General features: G+C 35.9%; 1 protein-coding gene across 1 annotated transcript in view; it reads right to left on the bottom strand.

The window, feature by feature from the left end:
* Positions 1 to 19,743, bottom strand: part of FAM81B (family with sequence similarity 81 member B) — a 60,487-nt gene that overhangs the window by 24,038 nt on the left and 16,706 nt on the right. Inside the window, 2 exon segments of the mRNA XM_054487111.2 lie at positions 7,981 to 8,099; positions 14,183 to 14,426. Coding sequence (XP_054343086.1) covers positions 7,981 to 8,099; positions 14,183 to 14,426 — 363 coding nt within the window.

Raw genomic sequence — 19,743 nt, 5'->3', positions numbered from 1 at the left:
GCTATCAATGACCCTGCCAGCTTCCCACATTGTTAACCTGCTGGGCGTGTGAAAAGACCGACACCCCATTTTTCATATAAACCCAATATTATAAAAATTAGTTGTACTCATGTAGCAAAAATTCAAATGTTATAAACGATGCTAAATCTTACTAGTTTTATCTCTAGTTTGGGAAACATACATCAAACTAAAAAAGTCTCATTTTCATAATATTTCCTTACATAAATTATGATAAATTTGTATATATCCTCTTAGAAAGAATACTGTTGTGAGAAACCTGAAATCTGAGCTAGAACAACCATTCATATACAAAACTACTGTATACAAGTCTTAGTTTCCAAACAGTAGCTTTCAACTTCATTCATATATGTAACATAAAATTTCTCAAATATTTGAGTTGAAGGAAAGGTGACATTAATAAGGCTAATAAAATAAGTGGCAAAGGTTTTCTTCAAATCCTAGAGGATGAAGCAAGAAGGGAAATATCTGGTAAGACAAATCAGAAAAGAGGAAGAATTTCAAGTAAACGTGGTCTTGGACATTTTATACTGCTACTCCCTAAAATTACACAAGGTAAAGGCCACAAAATGCTTGTTCCTTCAAGGAGAGCAAAGTAGAAAACACAAAAGGAAATATAAAAATGTGTAGTTATGAAAGAATCAAGAGATGATGGTACTAACTCCAGTCCGATGCTTAAAAAATACCAAAGAATAACAAATGCATTAAAAAGACAGTAATCTATTAGGTCTTTTTTAAGTTATACACAAATAAAAAACTAATCTCTAATTCTTTAGAGATTTAAATTTGACAGAGAATGCCTATTTACCTTTGAATTTATCTCACCTCTTTAAACAACTGAATCCCATCTAAACAAATATTTTTAAATTCTTAATTATTAAAGCAAGCTTCTTAGCTATGCTTTGATAAGGCTATATATAAATAATAAAGCTTCACTGCATTAATCTCATCAATACCATGGTTACTGCAATCAAGTTCATTTTATAAGCAATAATTAAATTGACCATCACCATACTACATTATTGCAATGACAAAGATATTGGGTAAACTTCTTCAAGACAAATTACATTGAAATGGTTATTTTGAAAGTTTTTAGGAACAGGCAGAAAAGGGAGAATGAAAAACACTGAAAATTTGTCCCAACACAAAACAGAATGTCCAGGTCTATCCTCCTTTTGTTTCCCACCCTCAGGGACAGCAGGGTCTGTGCAGTGCAGGCTACTGGTTAAAAATGTGGTTTCTGGTGTCAGATAGACCATGCTTCTGCTACTTCCTAGGTTTATGATCTGGGACAAGCTTCTTCTTTTTTTTTTTTTTTTTTTTTTTGAGACGGAGTCTTGCTCTATCGCCTAGGCTGGAGTGCAGTGGCACAATCTCGGCTCACCGCAAGCTCTGCCTCCCAGATTCACGCCATTCTCCTGCCACAGCCTCCCGAGTAGCTAGGACTACAGGCATGCGCCACCACGCCTAGCTAATTTTTTTGTATTTTTAGTAGAGACGGGGTTTCACCGTGTTAGCCAGGATGGTCTCAAGCTCCTGACCTCCTGATCCGCCCGCCTCAGCCTCCCAAAGTGCTGAGATTACAGGCGTGAGCCACCGCACCTGGCCTGGGACAAGCTTCTTAATGCCTACAGATTTTAGTTTTCCTCATCTGAAAAAAAGGGGAAATGATGCCATGGTCACTGCATACAGTTGCACAACTTGTCTACCACACGACTCCAGGAGTACCAGAGACACATGGTTGACAATGTGAATAATGTCACCTGGAGTGCTCAAACTTCAAAACTGTAAGTGGCTGTCCTGAATAGTGTTACTTTGTAGGTTATTTAGGGATGGAAGGAGGTGATGCACGCAAAGCATTTAGCCAGTGCCTGACACAGGGGGAGTACCCACATAAGATTAGCAGCTATGATTTATTTACTCATCTCGAGAGTTGCCGCCTATTCATTTTCACCTCCCCTAACCACCACCCACTAGCCTAATCCCACATGTTGAAGTCCAGCATTGATTCATGGCTTTTCAAAGCTGTACTCTATATTCCAAAAGGAGTTCCTCTGCCGCCTCCTCCTTTAGAATGATTTTATTGTTTCTGTTAAAATAGTACATGACCATTACAAAAAATTTCATATCATGCCTAAAAGAACAAAGAGGAAAGTTAAAATCTTTCCAAATCCCTTTTAAAAAGTAACATTATTAATATTTGATTATCATTCTGTTCATCATTATACATATATACTTAAAATATATGTGTACATATATATATACACACAGAGATAGGAAGAAAGAAACATAATTTAGAATACTGGGATTATATTATATGCATCAACTTTAAAATAATACATTTAATTTTACTTTAACCTAAGAAAAGGTAAATGTTGTGAAAAATGAAGAAATTGTTAAGTTTCAGATATGTATTTCTTCACTATGAGAGAGATTTCTCTTCTAAAAAAGGAAGCTATAGAAAGCTATCATAGATTGGGATTGTTATACTTGTCACAGCTACCATCTCAATACCAATTTTAGATATTATCTGTTGACCATATGCCAAAAAATGAGAAAATAAATAAGTTTATATACTTTTGCCTTCAACATTTAAAAAAATAATTTGTTAATTTTAAAATGTTAAATTTTATGACATTTGCACTGTGTTCTGTCACTAGAATGTCTATGGTTATTTAATGTTCACTTTATATGTAGATTAGATGTTCACTGATAATCCTTTCAAACCATGATTTCTTTTCTAAGATCCTTACTTTGATTTATTCCATGGTTGGCCAGATTTTGTCGTCCAGATTTTAAAAGCAGGGCTCAGGAGTACTAGAATTCTCAAGTTCTTGAGTGCTTGAGAATGCCTGACTTCTCTTGTGATTGAAAGGTAACTTAGTTGGGATAACATTTTTTTTCTTTCTTTCAGAACATGATAAACATCAATCCATTATTTTCTAGCATTGGTTGAGGTGGAGAAGTCTGAGGTGATGACATTTCTTTCCTTTTTTATGAGACTTGCTTTGTCTACCTGGATGCTTGCTGCAGTCTATATCCTTATTGTTCAGCAACTTCAACCAGGATATCTTGGTTTCATTGTTCTTATATCATTTTTTCCATGGTCACAGTTTTTCCTTTTAATCTATAGATTCAAATCTGTATTTCAAGGATGCTTTCTTCTCTTATATGCATGATTTTTTTTTGAAGAATTCGTTCTGTTTCTTCTTTAGGGCCTTCTATTAGTTCTATGTTGGATGAGTTTTCCTTGCCAGTCATATGACAATTTTTCTACAATCATTTTTATATTGAAAAGTAACTATCTCTTTTCATTTGGTGTGGTTTACTCATGTTTTTACTTTTTATAACTCATTATTTTCGGTTGCATTTGTTCTATTTTAGGAGCTTCTAAAGTAGATTAATCTTCATAATATCTTGACTTTTTCTTTCATCTATCTATCCCTGAGCAATTCCAGTTTGTCTATCTCCTTTTGTTATCTGATAGTCTCTTTTGGAGGGAAACGTTTTTATACCTTACTTTTAAAATTATTATTTATCAAAGTAAAAGATGCCTGTAATTTGAGAGTTGATAATAACTAATAAGCTAATAATAAACTACAGTGATTTCTGATCCTTCCTCTTACTGCCTCTCTCAGTTCCTCTCCCTAGTGGCAAGGGCCTGAAGCCTTTTGAGAATTCTGTTGCATAAAGTTAGGTCGTTCTCAGCTTATCCTACAATTTGAAAATTGGCCTTCATTCTGCTAAGGCAGTTTTCATGTTTCCATCTGCTTTCTAGGTTCCAAGACTTCTATGCTGATATCCCCGGTCCTTATGGGTTTATATTTTAAAGAGAAAATCTTTTTACTGTAGATTCAGTGGGGCTTTTGGAAGGGCCAAATTACATGTGACTGTTCACAAGTAATCCTTTTTTTTTTTTTTTTTTTAAATTCTTTGTCTTTTGTTCTTAATTTCTTTGAAACCGGGAGAACTTTTGGCTTGAACTCTTCCTATACTTTTCTGGGTAGTTCCTTCGTGAAGTGTATTCACTAGCCTTTTGCTTATGTTTTATGTATCTATTATCTGTCTGTCTGTTTATCATCTATCTATCTGTCTTCTGTCTATCTGGGGATGATAGTGGAAGTGATTCATATGCATGACTGCATTCTAACAATAACTATTATGTCTTTGAATGTTTCTGCTACCTGCAGAGGATCAGTGAGTGTGTTTGGTGGCTGGTAGATCGTATCCTCTATTCAGGCTTGCAGTATCAAATCTCTCTCCTTCCTCAGCCTGTTGCACTTCAGCCAGTTTCTCTCAGGTATAAGTGGGCAAGGAGGGAGGTCCTAGATGATAGAAATGATAAAGAACATGGTTGCATCTTTGGCTATACCTCCCGGATGTTCAGTGTTGCTGACCTGAATCTCTAAGGGGACATGTTGTATTTCTCCGATGACCCACCCGAGCCTCTAAGTAATGCTGCTTGATTCCATTTTGCCAATGTCTCTCAAAATTATGACTGTTGACTAGTGGGAAATCATTATGTTTAAATCTGAGAAGGACTGTATCAGTCCAAATGTCACAATAGTTGGTAAGTGTGCTCTGTTTGTGGTTAGTGGTTACAGCAACTTCCATATTATATTAAAGATGGAGTTTTTTGTTTTCCTTCTTTTATTTTTCACTGGCATTGAGTTGTCTCAAGTAAGAGGAGTGGAATAAAAGGTTTTTATTCTGCCCTCTGTGACGAGGCCTGTCATAACATCCACATTATTATGTTTCTTTAAAGAACGTGATTTTGCTTTTAATCACAAATCAACAAAATTTATCTTTTTTTTTTTTTTACCCACATGCAGGTTTGTTCTGGAATCCTAAAGAGCCAAATGGGGCTAGAGAGTTGGCCTCTGACTGCAGCTACGGATTGTAAGTCATATCCATCCCTAGGGGTGCACTTCCCATGCTCGCCTTTTCCTTTTTTGTACTTCACCTGAATCTCTGAGGCGACATGACCTCTCTCTCTGATGACCTACCCAAGCCTCTAGTCTATTAAATAAAGGACAGGGTGTCAAAAGCAGGCTGGCAACTTTGGGAACCTCATCTCATTGGGAGGACTTACTTTTAAACTGCAGTGTATTGCCGTGGAAAATAAGGTGTAAAATTCAAATCTCATTTTAGTTATTAAATATTGAGACTGATTTATGAAGCAGTAAAATGTTTGCTAGCAATTATGTTAAAACAATCAACTTAATTTTACTTATGCCAAAATGCTCATTGGAATAGAGGTCCCTCTATGTGGAAAGACAGTAATCAATCTGCCTTAGCTTGTCCATTAGTCATTTGCCTGGCAAAGGCACAGAAAAGAAACAGGAGAGGGAGGGTGAATTTAAGTCTCATGGCCCTTAGCCAAATTCTGTCTCAGATTGCCAAATAGATTTCAGAAATTTTCCATAAAAGGGAGACATTTCAAGGAAAAATAAGACCTTGTCCTAAAATCACTGCTTTTGATTGAAGGGGAAGGTAGGCAAAAAGCAAGCAGAGCAAAAAGAATTGCATATCTTGATGTAATTTCATTGATCTCTTAGTTTCTTTGAGATCCATTTGCTATTTTGTCTTGTAAATAAAACAGGGTTTACAAAAATAAAATAATTGGTTTGTAAGTGGTTTGCAGAAAGAAATAGTTGGTAGGAGTGTCATCAGCATACTACCAAATTGAACCAAATTATATTTCATTTAAAACATGTTTGAAATTAGCCAGTCATGGTGGCATGCACCTGTAATCCCAGGCACTCAGGAGGCTGAGGCATGATAATTGTTTGAGCCTGGGAGACAGAGGTTGCAGTGAGCCAAGATTGCGCCACTGCACTCCAGCCTGGGTGACAGAGCGAGACTCTGTCTCAAAAAAGAAACAAAGAAACCATGTTTGGTTTTATCTTCTTTGCAAAATCTTGGCACATCTAAATAGGGTTGCGGGTTTGCTGATATTTGTTTTGTTATCTTGTTTCATAACTTACCCAAATATTGTAAAACTTCTTTGGTATTGATCAAATATTAATGAAATAAATATTTCTATATATTATTTATTTATATATTAATATACAATATAAATTCACCTGTTTATTCTCTGGACTGGCTGACAGTTATTTTTTTCTTGGATGAGAGTTTTTCAACCATATGTATTATTTCCAAGACAGCATCTTTTATTTTTAACAGAAATGAAGCCACACTCCAGAACTATAAAGTCTTTCCCAAAGCCACTAAGTCGTTTATGTTGTGGGCCAACCAGAAACTTGGGCACCCCTGACACCTCCTCCCTTCCTCCCTTTTGAGCTCCATGCCCATTCCAGTTAATATCCTGATGGCATCTCATACACAACATGGTAGAAGCCAAACATTTTATTACTCCGTTTCTCTTTCCACTTCCTTGTTATAATTGCTCCTTGTTTCATATTTTCTTCTCCGTGGAATAACATGAGTATTCAACCAGTCTCCAAGCCCAGAAACTTTGGTCATTATCCTTGACCTCCCCCTGCTTAATTCATCCTCCATGTTTATTCATGCACTAATCCTGTAGATTCTATTTCTCTAATGTCTGTGTTGTCTGTCCCCTCCTCTGGGCTTTCATGGCTAGTGCCTTGGTTTAGGACCTGCCACTTCTCACCTGGATTGGTACAATAGCCTTCCTCTGATCTCCACAACCTTTTTTTGTATTCTACCAGTTCACTACAACTAGAACGTCACAAAATATGATATGCCACCCCCTTACTTAAAATCCCCCCCATGGTCATTTATAACCTTCTACATAAAGTTCGAACTCTTTACCTTAGCCTACAAGACCCCTCATCCTCCAGGTCTGGACTGCTTCTCTGGCTTCCTGTCCCAACTTTCTCAAAATGCCTACTCCAAAATACCATAACCAAAATGCCATTCTCCCAGGTAGGCCCATGAATATGTCACAGTGATCCGTCCCTCAGTTCTTTTGCACATATTATTCTTCCAGGTAAATTGTCTTTCTCACTTTTCCTTGTCTAGTTAACTGTTATAAATCCTTCAAAACTCAGCTCAAGTGTCACCTCCCCTGGGAAGCCTCTCTTCTGTGTGGGTCTGAATTGGACACTTCCATAGCATCCCAGACTTTTAGTACAGCATTCACGGCATTGGTTATTGATACAGCTTGTTTTTCCTGGTAGACTGTAAACAGCTATAGAAAGGAGACCATGTTGCTGAATTCTAACATTACACGGCCTGGCATAAGATGAGTGCTTAATACATTTTTGTTGAATTAAATGGGTAAATACCCTAAGAGAGCTTTGTCTTAGGTAGTAATTATCTAATTCTTAGGTAGTAATTATCTAATTCCAAGAGGATTAACCAGATGGAGATGGGAGTATTTCAGGAGAGAGGAATGAGGTACTGGCAGAAGATATAGAGATGGAAAGGTGTCCACAGTCAGCCATTCACAAGTCATCTTTGATGTGTCCACCAGAGTGGTCCTGCCATTCTCGATACCTACACATATTTGCTGAATTGCATACCATCAATTCTTTTGATTTAGAAATCTTGTACAAAAGATGTTATTCAAAACTTTATCCATTTGGCAGTAAATCCCATTAAACTATTATAATTCTTGTATATTTTAAATGTTTTACTCATTAGCATTTGACACATGGGGATTTCGTACATGGTTATGAAGGTGCGTCTATGTATGGATGTTGGCATTTGGACGGTTGAGGCTGTAAAGACAGAACTCTGGTCACTTCCATTGGAATCAAACTGTGTAAGGGGTCTTTACAGAAACTTTGAATCTCACAGGTAGGATGAGGCGTTCAAAGTTCAAAGTTCTATGGCACACTTTCTCAACTGCCATCTCATTAGTTTAGCTTAATGTGTAGACAATATCTTTTTTCCTCAGCATGGAGCTTGTTTGGGAATGAGAGTTCACTGGCCAAGAACTGACTGTTAAATATTAGTCAATATGCTTCTTCTCACCTGGCTACTCTTCCTCGAAGATCTCCAACTCCTTGTAGGTGTTTGATGTTTATCTCGTGTACTGCAAAGTTAGTTCCTGTGGCCGCCTGATCTCGAGCTCTTATTTGGTCTTCTAAAATCTGTAATTTTGAGTCAAATTTCCCATTAATTTCCCATCACACATGATAAGGAAACATCATTTAAAGCAGGGATTACCTAAATGAATGCATTTTGTAACTAGGCTGATGGTGTACATGAGTGAGAGAGTCCTATCTCAGAGAGAAGTGATCTCTGCTAATTTATCTGAGGGAAGCAGCAGTGGTTTGATTCTAGCTGATTATTGCCAGGTGGGAAAGATGTCTCAATAGTGTTTGAAAGAAAGCTAGAAATCCAGATTTTATATGAAATTGCTCAAATTAACAATATTGACGTATTATTCAAGATCTTTTATAAACCATGTATGGACCAAACAGAACATACATACATTGTGTTGATATGGTCATGGGTTGCCGTTGGCCATCACTGACATAAAAGCTTTTCACAAAATTGTATTTCACAATTGGTGCCATAAGTTTGGAAAAGGATTTTTTTCAATATGGCATCAGGCAAGATTTTTTATGGATTGAACCAGAACCACAATGAAGTTAACACAGTGCAAGCAAATCTGAATCAACCTGTTTCATACACAATGAAAAAGAGTTTATCTAGATTTTTTAGAGAATACGAGAGATTTCTGGCTCATTTATGTCCAGATTTTGTCCATGAGCATTGTTAGTCACGTCTTTATTGTGTTTTGGTGTTCTGGAAATAGAACTGACTTTCTTGTACCACCAGGCTAGTGGTCCCAAGAACCATGGTTTTTAACACTTTGTACCCATTTATAAGTATTGATTTAAAAAATAAAAAAAATTCTGCTTGTCCATAGAAAAAAATTGTATTATACTTGACATTCAAATAAATTCCAATGTAAAGTGAAGACATAAAAGAAATTGGTATTTACTAAGAAAAAAAGTGAGAGTTCTGTGTAGGCCTTTGAAAAACACAAATCTGTTACTTGGGGAGACATTCCAGTTTAAGTATTATATTGGACAAAGTCCTAAATTATGTTTAAACTATGGTTATGAGTTTTACTAGGAAAGGAAGAATTTTTATAGCAAATAAATTACAGGAATTTCAAAGACCACAGACAGACTGTTGCTCATTTTTTAACTGGGATTGAGACAACCCAAGGGCAAATGAAATGTTAATTGAAGATGTAAAAGTGTCAAAAACACTAACTAGAGTTTGGTTTTGTCTTTTTGCATGTATGCAGGTATTTTGTTTTCTGTTTTGGTAAAGATAGTGATGAAAGGAAATTTACTCTACTATATACTAAAATATTTTCTAAAATAAGGATAAGTAAATCAGTGTAGTAAAGGTATATAGCTACCTGTAATGTCATGAAGACCTTGGTGAGTGTAGGAAAGGAATATACTCTATATGCAACTCATAAATCAACGGGGGAGTAATTTCACAAGTGGGTTGGGGTCTCTAATTACTCAGAAAATAATTAATTTAGATCCTTACCTCATGCCATATATCATTATAGATTTCAGAAAAAAATAGATCTAAAATATTTTTAAAATTAAGCCATAAAAGTCACAGATAATAGAGGAGATTATTTCGTCTTTGAATGAGGAACTTTCTAGTCTTAGAAGTACAGTAGTCTCCTCTTATCCAAGGGAGATACGTTCTAAGACCCCCAGTGGATGCCCAAAACCTCATATAGTACTGAACCCTATATATATTGTTTCTCCCGATACATACATACCTATGATAACGTTATTTATCAGTAAGAGATTAACAATATCTAAAAATAGAACGATTATAACAATGTACTATAATATCATACACACTGTGGCTGTAACTCTTGTAGCTTGAAGTGTGACAGCAAAACTAGCATGAATTTATTTTTCCTTTGTCACAATTTCATGGCTAGAAGATTTGTTCTTACCATAGATTTTAGCAAACTCAGCATACAATTTTTTTTTCCTTATTAAGTCGAGAACTTCAACCTTTTCCCTAAAGAAAGCTCTTTACGGCTTCTCCTTGCCATAGTGGAATTGTCGGCATCACTACTTTTGTGCTTTGGGGCATTATTAAGTAAAATAAGGGTTACCTGAACACGAGCACTGTGATACCTCATCTGAACAGTTGATCTGGTAACCAACAGGCTACTGAGTGACTAATGGGCAGAGAGTATTGACAGTGTGAATGTGCTGGACAAAGGGATGATTCACACCATGGGTGGGATGAAACAGGATGTGCAAAGTTTCATCCTGCTACTCAGAACAGCACACGATTGAAAACTTATGAATTACTTGGTTCTGGGATCTTCCATTTAATATTTCTGGAAACTTTTGAAATCACAGAAAGTGAAACTACAGATGAAGGTGGGAAGACTACAATAATGAGAGAAATTACAAAGCAAAATATTTGAATATTTACCTTTGTGTAAAACTTGTAAAGACATTGTAAATACAATTAAGAATGAAAAAGCAAACTGAAAAAACATTTGTAACATATACTATTGCCAAGGGTTTCAGTGATGTACTGCAAGCAGCCTGGAGCTGTATGTGAAAGTAGATTGTATACATCTCTTCTCATCTTTGTGTAGTGTCATCTTGCTGGTTGTTTGAAATCATAGGAGTATTTACACCATAGAAACAGGCAAATACTACAAACCAGGCTTTCTTTTCCCCTAGAAAAGAACTGATTGCTGATTGTTAAACACTTACTACCGTATTACCAGTTATTATTTCTAATATGTAAAATAAAAGAGCTCGTCAAATTAACAAAAATTTAAATGTACTAAAACTCAAAAGATAAATTAACAAAAGACATAAATCCTTAGCAGAAGAAATGAAGCTGTCACTTTATTATTATTAATTTTGTTGTTGTTGTAGAGACAGAGTCTCACTGTCTCAAACTCTTGGCCTCAAGCAATCCTCCCAAGTCAGCCCCCCAAACCACTGGGATCACAGCTGTGAGTCACAGGCACTCAACCAAAATTGTTACTTTAAATAGTCACTTTAAAAAAGTGGATTCAACACTTTCACTAAGGAAAAAAATCTTATTTCTGTTCTATGAAGTTAGCAAAAATTAAAGTGATAAATTTCAATTCTGGCATAGGTAAAGTGGAAAAAAAGCACTCAATGCTAATGGAAGTGTAAATTAGTATAAACTTTCTGGAAAACAATTTGGCAACATGTATCAAGAGCTTTCACAGTATTCATACCTTAGTAATTCCACTTCTAAGAGTAGATACTATGGAAATAATCCAAATGCAGATACATATTTATGCACAAAGATATGTCTATCTTAAATTATTTTTATTTTGAGACAGGGTCTCCGTCGCCCAGGCTGGAGTGCAGTGGCATGATCATGGCTCACTGCAGCCTTCACCTCTTGGGCTCAGGTAATCCTCCCACCTCAGCCTCCCAAGGAGCTGTGTCTATAGGCGTGCACTACCCTACCCAGCTAATTATTTATTTTTCCTTGTAGAGACAGGGTGTCACTATGTTACCCAGGCTGTTCTCAAACTCCTGGGCTCAATTGGTCCTACTGCCTCAGCCCCCCAAAGTGATATTTTGACATTAGGATAATAATTAAGCAAATCATGGTGTATGCACCATGCAAAGAGATTTTAATGAGACATGATAGAGTTTAGGATGAATGTTAGAATAAAAATCGTGCTTACACACATAGTCTCAGCCTCCTAAATGGAATACTTGGAAGGACTAGAGGGAGATTCATCTGGGTATTTGTAGAGATCACCATTTGGTGGCAGAATTGTGAGATATTTTTTCCCCAAGTTTAAACATTTTTTTCCTAAACTTTCAAAATAATTATGATGAACAAGTATTGCTTTTGTAAGTTGAGGGGAAAACCCACAGTAAAACAATGCTATATATAAAATTTTCTTTGAGTTAAAAATAAATTAATTCTAAAACTTGTAATCAACTGCCTCCTTAAAAAAAGGAATCATTTGATTTTTAGAAAGAAACAAGCACTTTGATGCAATTGTGGTAGATTAAAATAATTTTTTTTTGATTTCATTTGAGGACCTGTGTCAAGCTTTAGCTCACACTTGAATTGATCTTGTTAGCCAACTTGCAAATGGGCTGACCTGGTTAATGAGGTTAGGTTCTTTTAAAATACTTGAATAGCATCCATTTCTCTATAAAGTGCTTGTAGTTATTTACCAAAGGTAGCTGAATATTTTCTTCTTCATAATGTTTTAACTATGTTATCTACAGCCTTTAAAATATTTTCTAGTTCAATTTTCCACAAACTCAATCCAGTCCTTTTCATTTTCCTATATATGCCAAACCCTTAATAGGATTGTAGGCATTTTGAGGTTTTTGTCTTTGTCTTTTGGAAAGTGTTTTGGATTTGTCTTTTTTCAGAGAGCTAATCTAAGATAGTCAATTATTATACAAAAATAAACTGTTTACAAGATTTCTAGAGATTTGAAAGAAAGACTTTCTCCTTATTGCTAATAGTATTTTACTGGGGTATAATATGTATTGAACGCACAAGTCAAAGTGTACATCTGGGTGGATTTTGACTCAATGTAATGTAATCAACCATATAACAATCCAGATCAAAATATAGAATATTCTTAGAAACAGTTCAATGTTTCTAAGAATGTTGTTGGCTTTTTCAATTACCAAGAAGTTTTGACTCCTAAATTGGCATCTTATTTTAGCACTATGCTGTACTTACTTGATTTTCTAGTCATTTCAAAAGGCACGGGGCTGCTTGCCTCTTGTCACTTTCATGATACTTCATTATGCATGTAAATACCTTCAATCACTTTGAGAGTGGCATTGACCTTTGAGGCACTGAGGTCAATTCAAAATGTGCTAAATACCAATAAAGTGCCTTTTAAAAGTTTACTGAGAGTTTTAACTTTTCACACTGCCTCAGATACATTATGGGGTCTGCTAAATCCTGCAGATGGAAAATAAATTAATCAATATCCTTGCCCTTAAGTACAAATTCATAAAGAAGTAATTGCTGGTTCAATCCCATAATTTTAATAAAATCCAGTATTCTCTCTGATAGTAGAAAAGGACAAGTATTGTGAGACTGCATTGTTGTCAATTCTCATGATAACTCCACAAGTTTTGGGCCAGTTTCCTATAAAGTACACTATCTGCAGCCCTTGCATGAAAATTGTTAACCCAAATTCATCACATACATTTGCACCCTAACAACTCTCAAAGACCTCTTGTACAAGCATGTTTCTCTTGATTTAGACAAAGAATTTTCTTTTTTTGATGAGAAACTCTATTTTTACTCTAATGCCTTAAAATTAATTTATTTATTCACTCATCAATTTAAGGAATATTTAGGGTGCTGACTACAACACCACTGTTGTCTGGTATGGGATATGGGATTTAGCGTGAAGAAAACAAACTCTGCCTTTATAGAGATTATATCTTAGAAAACAAACAGGAATCAAATATAGACCATGGTAGTTTGCGATGAGTGCTATGTGACAAAAAAAAAAAAATAAAGTAGGCTTTAAGGGAGATTGAAACCATGTGGGTAGAGGTGCTATTTTATAAAATGTCATGCAAATCCTCTGTTATGAGGCTATATTTGAACAGAGACCTGAAGGAATGAAGAACATTGCATAGGAATATCTAGGGGAAGATGATCCAGCCACAGTGAATTATGAGTGCAAAGACCCCAAGGCCAGAATGTGTTTGGAATGTCCTAGGAACCGCTGGGAGGCCAATGTGGCCAGAGTGAAGGAAAGAAGGGTAGAAGATGGGGCCAGAGAAATTACTGGCATCAGATTGCGATGGCTATACAATGGAGCATTACTGATGTGCGTTATGAAAACCTCTATTTGAAATTATTACATTAATAGAATCTTGGAGATTTAGGCTAACATAAGCATCTTAGCACAATGTCTGACATAATGTCTTTGTTGTCACAAAATAAATATACAGTAAATATTTTTTGAGTAGAAGTTCCTTCTACTTTTTTGGCATAAATGAACAGCTGAAAAATTGAACTGTTTCCCTCTTAGACCACTAAAATGTAATTATCTAAACTTAAGCAATAGTGATATATTTCTGCACTTGAAAAATGACACTGATGGTTGATAATCTTTATCAAGCAATGCTGCCAAAATACAAAACAAAAACAAAACAAAAAAGAGAGCTACCTCAATGTTTTGGCTGAGTTTTTTGACGATGCTGGTGATGGTCTGGATGTGGCTTTCCAGTAACTTCCTGGCTAGCGATTCCTCTTTTCGAAAGCCATGCGTTCCCTGCAGGCAAGCAGAGATGTCCTCCTTGATGCGGAAGGCTTGTTCAAGAAGGAAAGCTATGGTACGCTCCTGGTTGTTCAGTCTGTCTTCCAGCTGACCTCCTTGGGTGTTTGGAATGATGGGGAGGAAAGGATGACTCCTGATCAGGAAAAGGAAAAGGAAAAGGTAACACCAGGGCATTACAAGAATGAGCTGGAGGAGCCAGGAACCAGAATTAGAATCCTCACTTCTGATCCTTTATTTTTGCCCTGTGAGAAGTTTGATAGGATTTTAAGCACCTGCCATGGTTAGAATTTGGTGAAGGTCTCATCTAAGAAGCAGATGCACTTTTCATGCTTCAAGCCAATTGGTGGTAGTTAGGAGTGGGTAGAGGGATTCATGAAAGAAGATATTAGAAGACTTCTTCCAAGACTGACGCCTTTATATACTCCTTATGAAAATTCTACTTTAACGTAGAAAAAATCAAGTTTTTATAACTATAAAGATGCAAAAGTGACTGTGTTAGAGAATTTTCCAAGGTGTGAGTCCTGGAATAGGAGTCAGGAGAATAGGCCACTACAAAAGAATTCTATGATCAAATACACTTAGAAAACCTTGCATATGATGTCTCTCCCTTAGAGATTCACATTGCACATTTTCATATTGTCTAACAGAATTATTCTAATTTCATAGTTAGGGAAATTAGTTCATGAATGGTACCAATCATAATCCCAAAAGACATAATCTCAAACATTGAAATTCCTAAAGTTTAAAATCCCTTGACTGGATGAAGGGATACCTAGAAACTGGAGAAGCAGTGTATCTGTGAGGGTGTTTCCAGAGGAGATTAGTGTGTGAGTCTGAGTGTACAACGTGAGAAAGATCTATTCTCAATGTTTTGAGTGTTTGGAAAATCATAGAAAAAGTAAAAACACAGGTGAAAAATACAACAAATGTCCCCTGCCAAATGATTCAATCATGTATGACTTCTGCCCCTTCACACATAGTGCCATGCTTGCCTTCAAAAAACACTCTTCATCAGAGAATAAAAAGAATTCCACAAGCTGAGCAACATTCTGAACCAAAGATGCTTGCTGATATAGAGGTTCCTCCAGTGTTCTGAAACTCATTGAGTGATGAAATATTCTTAGTTAGGGATTCGACTGTCAAAGAAGATAGACTTCCTATATTTGCCACTAAATCTAACATAGACAAACTAGTGCATGCTTCACTTTGGCTGAGGAATGACACTTTCAAAATTGTCCCCATCTTTCTTATCAACTGTATGCCATCATGCCCCACTTGGATCCAAACATTCTTGAACTTACCTGCTTCTTTATATATTAATGACTGGAAAAAGTGAAGCACTTTATAAACATTTATTTGAAGATTTGATGGACTTTGCAGAAGAAAATGGATTTTAGTAGAATCCCCAAACCATGACAGATTTGGAATTAAGTCCCATCAAGGCTTCTAAAAGTGAATCTCAAGGTGTCATCAATAAAATTTGTTTTTGTCATTCAGCCCAATGCATATGGTGAAAAATTCAGACAAGTGAATTGGCCACCCCATATGGTTTAAAAATATTTCATTTGTTTGCAGTGGCATTCCTCCCAGCTAATGACATTTTAGGAAATTTTAATGAATTAAAGCCACATTTGCCTGAAGAAGCCAGCAAAGTTACCAACTGGTTCAAATATAATTATGCACACAGTAAGATAAGAAGACACACAATAGTGTGACTATTTGATTATCAGTATTGCTTCTGCATATGAGTGCATGTGAAATGAATTTCTGTCTACCCAAAACAGCATAGAAAAATTACGCAAAGATGGAAATATTTAATAGGGAATGCTCATGTTGGTGTATGTCGAATCATAGAAGAATTTCAAAAAGAGCAGTGCTATGTGGAAAATGAATGAAATGTGAACATATTCTCTGACGAGAGCCATGTCTTAAAAGAAAAAAAAAGCAGCAATTCATTGCCATGCAAGACTTCAAAATATGACTGTGAAATTTGGCCAGCTCTAATGGACTACCTCCATGCAATTGCCCATAATGTAGCCCTGTAATACACTTTTTCAAATATTGAATTTTCTTTCTAGTTTTTTCCCACTATCTTAAATTGTCAGAATTGTTATTATTACTTTTCACAATTTGCTATACTATGTATTTCATCTTCACATCATTTGCAATACTGGAGTATAAATTGTATAATGACTTTCAGAAAGTTCTAATTTGTTTTATTCATATTTTGTCAATTTGACTCCACAAAAGTGCATTATCACAACATTGACTTTGTGTGTAAGCATTGTTTATGTAAAAATGTTGAAACTTCCCCAATAAATGAAGAGATGTCCTTTTTTGTACAACTGCATTTGTGAAAGATAACATTTCTCAAGATCTCAGCTCTTTGTGCAATTGCATATGCCGTAGTGACTCATTGAAGTTTTGGATCAATCTTATCAAAAGACTTAGGTTATCATCATGGTGTTTCAGATGACTACAGTTATAAAGCTGGTTGCACAAAATTACCATCCATAGTGTTATGCATTTATACATTTTGAATTTTGACTTATTTCTTTATGAATATGGTTCATCCACTTATAACATTATATCCATATGACTGTTGTTAGTATACCTGTATGTTTATGCTTGTAAAAATACAAATGTTACTGTTGACTATTTTATTATGTAAAGTGGCCTGTGAAATGCTCTGTCATGTTTTTATATGCTTCTAAAATAAATCTCCTTTTATAAATGTGGAGAAATGTCTTTTAAATTATTTTTTCCAGAATTATATTTTGGGGATTTTGATCTTTTTGGTATTTCTACACTTGGTATTATGACATTCAGGATTGTGTTTTTTTGGGATTATCAAACCCATTAATGGAATAGTTAACTGGTCCTAGGTCATCCAAAGCCCATGTGCTAAAACACTTGGTTATATAGTCCCCAAATACAGGTTATTTCCAAAGCCCTTATGTGTACTGATTTCTGACCCTATACCAAGTCACATTTTTTATACATGAACATGACAACATTCCTTCAAATCTATATAACTGAGTGAGAGGTTTACTTTAAATTTGTCTTTAACGCTATTAAATTTCTTGGGGATTTCTTATTATCCTATGACCCAGTAGAAGGGGCTGTGGGTTTTCTCTCTTTAATCTTACCTGCTTAGTACATTGAATTTCTGCATGAGTTTTTATTTGAAGAAATGTTTCAGAGTCCCAGAACTATTTATTTGGTAGAGCCAGGATTAGCTCTAGGTCACCTGTAACTTAGCCTAGGATGTTTTCCATGTTGCCGCCTCTGAACGGTAGCAAATTATGTTGTGAATATCACTGGAAAGAGAAGTCAGCCTTAAGGAAAAGGAGATTTGGCCTTTGTTAGGGCCTGGAAATAAAATGATGAATAAGACAGATAAAGCCCCTGCCCTCATGGAAATATATATTTGTATCTATATACTTATGTAGATGTATAGATATATAGTATATATCTTTTAAAAATGACTATTATATATGCTGGATCATAAAAAGCCAAGGCCAAATAATTCATGCTTATTCCCATTGCATAAGCCAAAATAACTATTTGCTTTAGGCCAATACTGACAAATTTTCTTGGAAGTGAAAATGTCCTCGGGACAGCAGATTTTAGAGCCAGATTGTGAACATTAGCATTTTCTGGACTGCAGGTTTCAGCTGGGGTTGTGTTTAGCTGTGTTTATCAGAAATCCAAAGAGAGTGACTTAAGCAAGCAGGGTTTATTTGGCTCAAGTAACAGGAAGTGGAGAGGTAGAGCAGCTGACTGAGGAAGTCATCAGGTGCCCAGCTCCTTCCGGCTTCCTGGCCCACTCATAGTGTGTGACCTCTACCCTCAGGTCTCAAGGTTGTTGTTCCACCTTGAAGTATTGTGTCCCCATTCCCGATAGAAAAGACAGAAGGCAAAAAATAAAATAAAATGTGTGCATCTGTTGAGTTTGTCCCTGCCCGTGCTTTTTAAAATGGAAACAGCCTTTCTAAAAGACTCACCATGACACTTTTGTCTATATTTCATTGGCTGAAGCTATGTCATATAGCCACCTCTTATACCTTATTTTGTTTTGTTTTTTGAACTGGGTACATTGTAGCCTTAAACAAAATTGGGACTTTTATTAGCAAAGAAGAAGGAGAAAGTGTCTACTGGATTGACTACTGGTGGTATTTGCCTCATGCAGTTTTCCTCCTTTTTACCTCCAATTTGATATCAAGTATCTCTGCCAAAGGAATTTAAAAAATAAGAAGTTTGTTTCTTCCCTGTTGGTTGTTTGCTGTCTGAGGATTAATCTGTAGCTAAGTTTTTTTTGGGCAATGCCAGAAGCTGGCTAAGGTTTGGCCACAGATATAATTTTATTACCCTAGTGATGGATGGTTGCTTACAAGGATCAGTGTGTGCAGACGGCAAGGCTTCAACTGCCCAGTGAAGGTCAACAGAAACTGGTTGGCTCATAAAGGAAGAAGAAGAGCTCATGCTATGCAGATAAATAAAATATAGAAATATATTACTTCTTTTTAATTTAGTAGCTCTGTAATTTCATTTTTATAAAACTGCTCAAAAGAAATATAATGTAAACCTTATAGACAATTTTAAACTTTCTAATAGCCACATTAAGAAAAATTTTTAAAAAACTGATGACAGGCCAGATGTGGTGGCTCACACCTGTAATCCCAGCACTTTGGGAGGCTGAGGTGGGCAGATCACTTGAGCCTGGCCAACATGGTGAAACCCCATCTCTACTAAAAATAGAAAAGTTAGCCAGATGTGGTGGCACACGCTTGTAGTCCCAGCCACTCGGGAGGCAGAGGCACAAGAATCACTTGAACCCGCAAGGTGGAGGTTGCAGTGAGCCGAGATTGAAGTACTGCACTCCAGCCTGGGCGACAGAGCGAGACTCCATCTCAAAAAACAAAATAAAACAAAACAAAAACTGATAACATTAATTTTAACAATGTAACTTATTTAAACAATTATATCTAAAATGTCATTGTAACATGTAATCAATGTGAACTTTTTAGTGGAATATTTTACATTCTTTTTAAAAATAAGTCTTTGAAGTCCAGTGTGTATTATACACTTACAGCACAACTCCTCAATTTGGACTAGCCACATTTCAAGTGCTCAACAGGCACATGTGGCCAGTGGCTACTGTTTGGGATAACATAATTCTAGAACCTGAGAATCAGAAAGAGGGAAGAAAACGTCACTGAGCAGTCAAAAGCATTACCACCATGTCCATACACTACTCCTGCACTTTATAAATAGTTATAGCTAGTATTTTTGAGCATTTAATACAAGCCAGACCTTGTGGCTAGCACTTTAAATGAGTCATCTATTGAATCTTCATGATAACACCACGGAGGGTCTATTAATATTACCCTGTTTTTAACGATAATGAAACTGAGGCTTAGAAAGATTGAATAACTTTTGTCCGAGTT

Source organism: Pongo pygmaeus, chromosome 4 (genome assembly GCF_028885625.2).
Source record: "Pongo pygmaeus isolate AG05252 chromosome 4, NHGRI_mPonPyg2-v2.0_pri, whole genome shotgun sequence".
Classification (NCBI taxonomy): Eukaryota; Metazoa; Chordata; class Mammalia; order Primates; family Hominidae; genus Pongo; species Pongo pygmaeus.
Note: the sequence above shows the minus strand (reverse complement) of the source record. Positions and strands in the feature narration are given on the sequence as shown.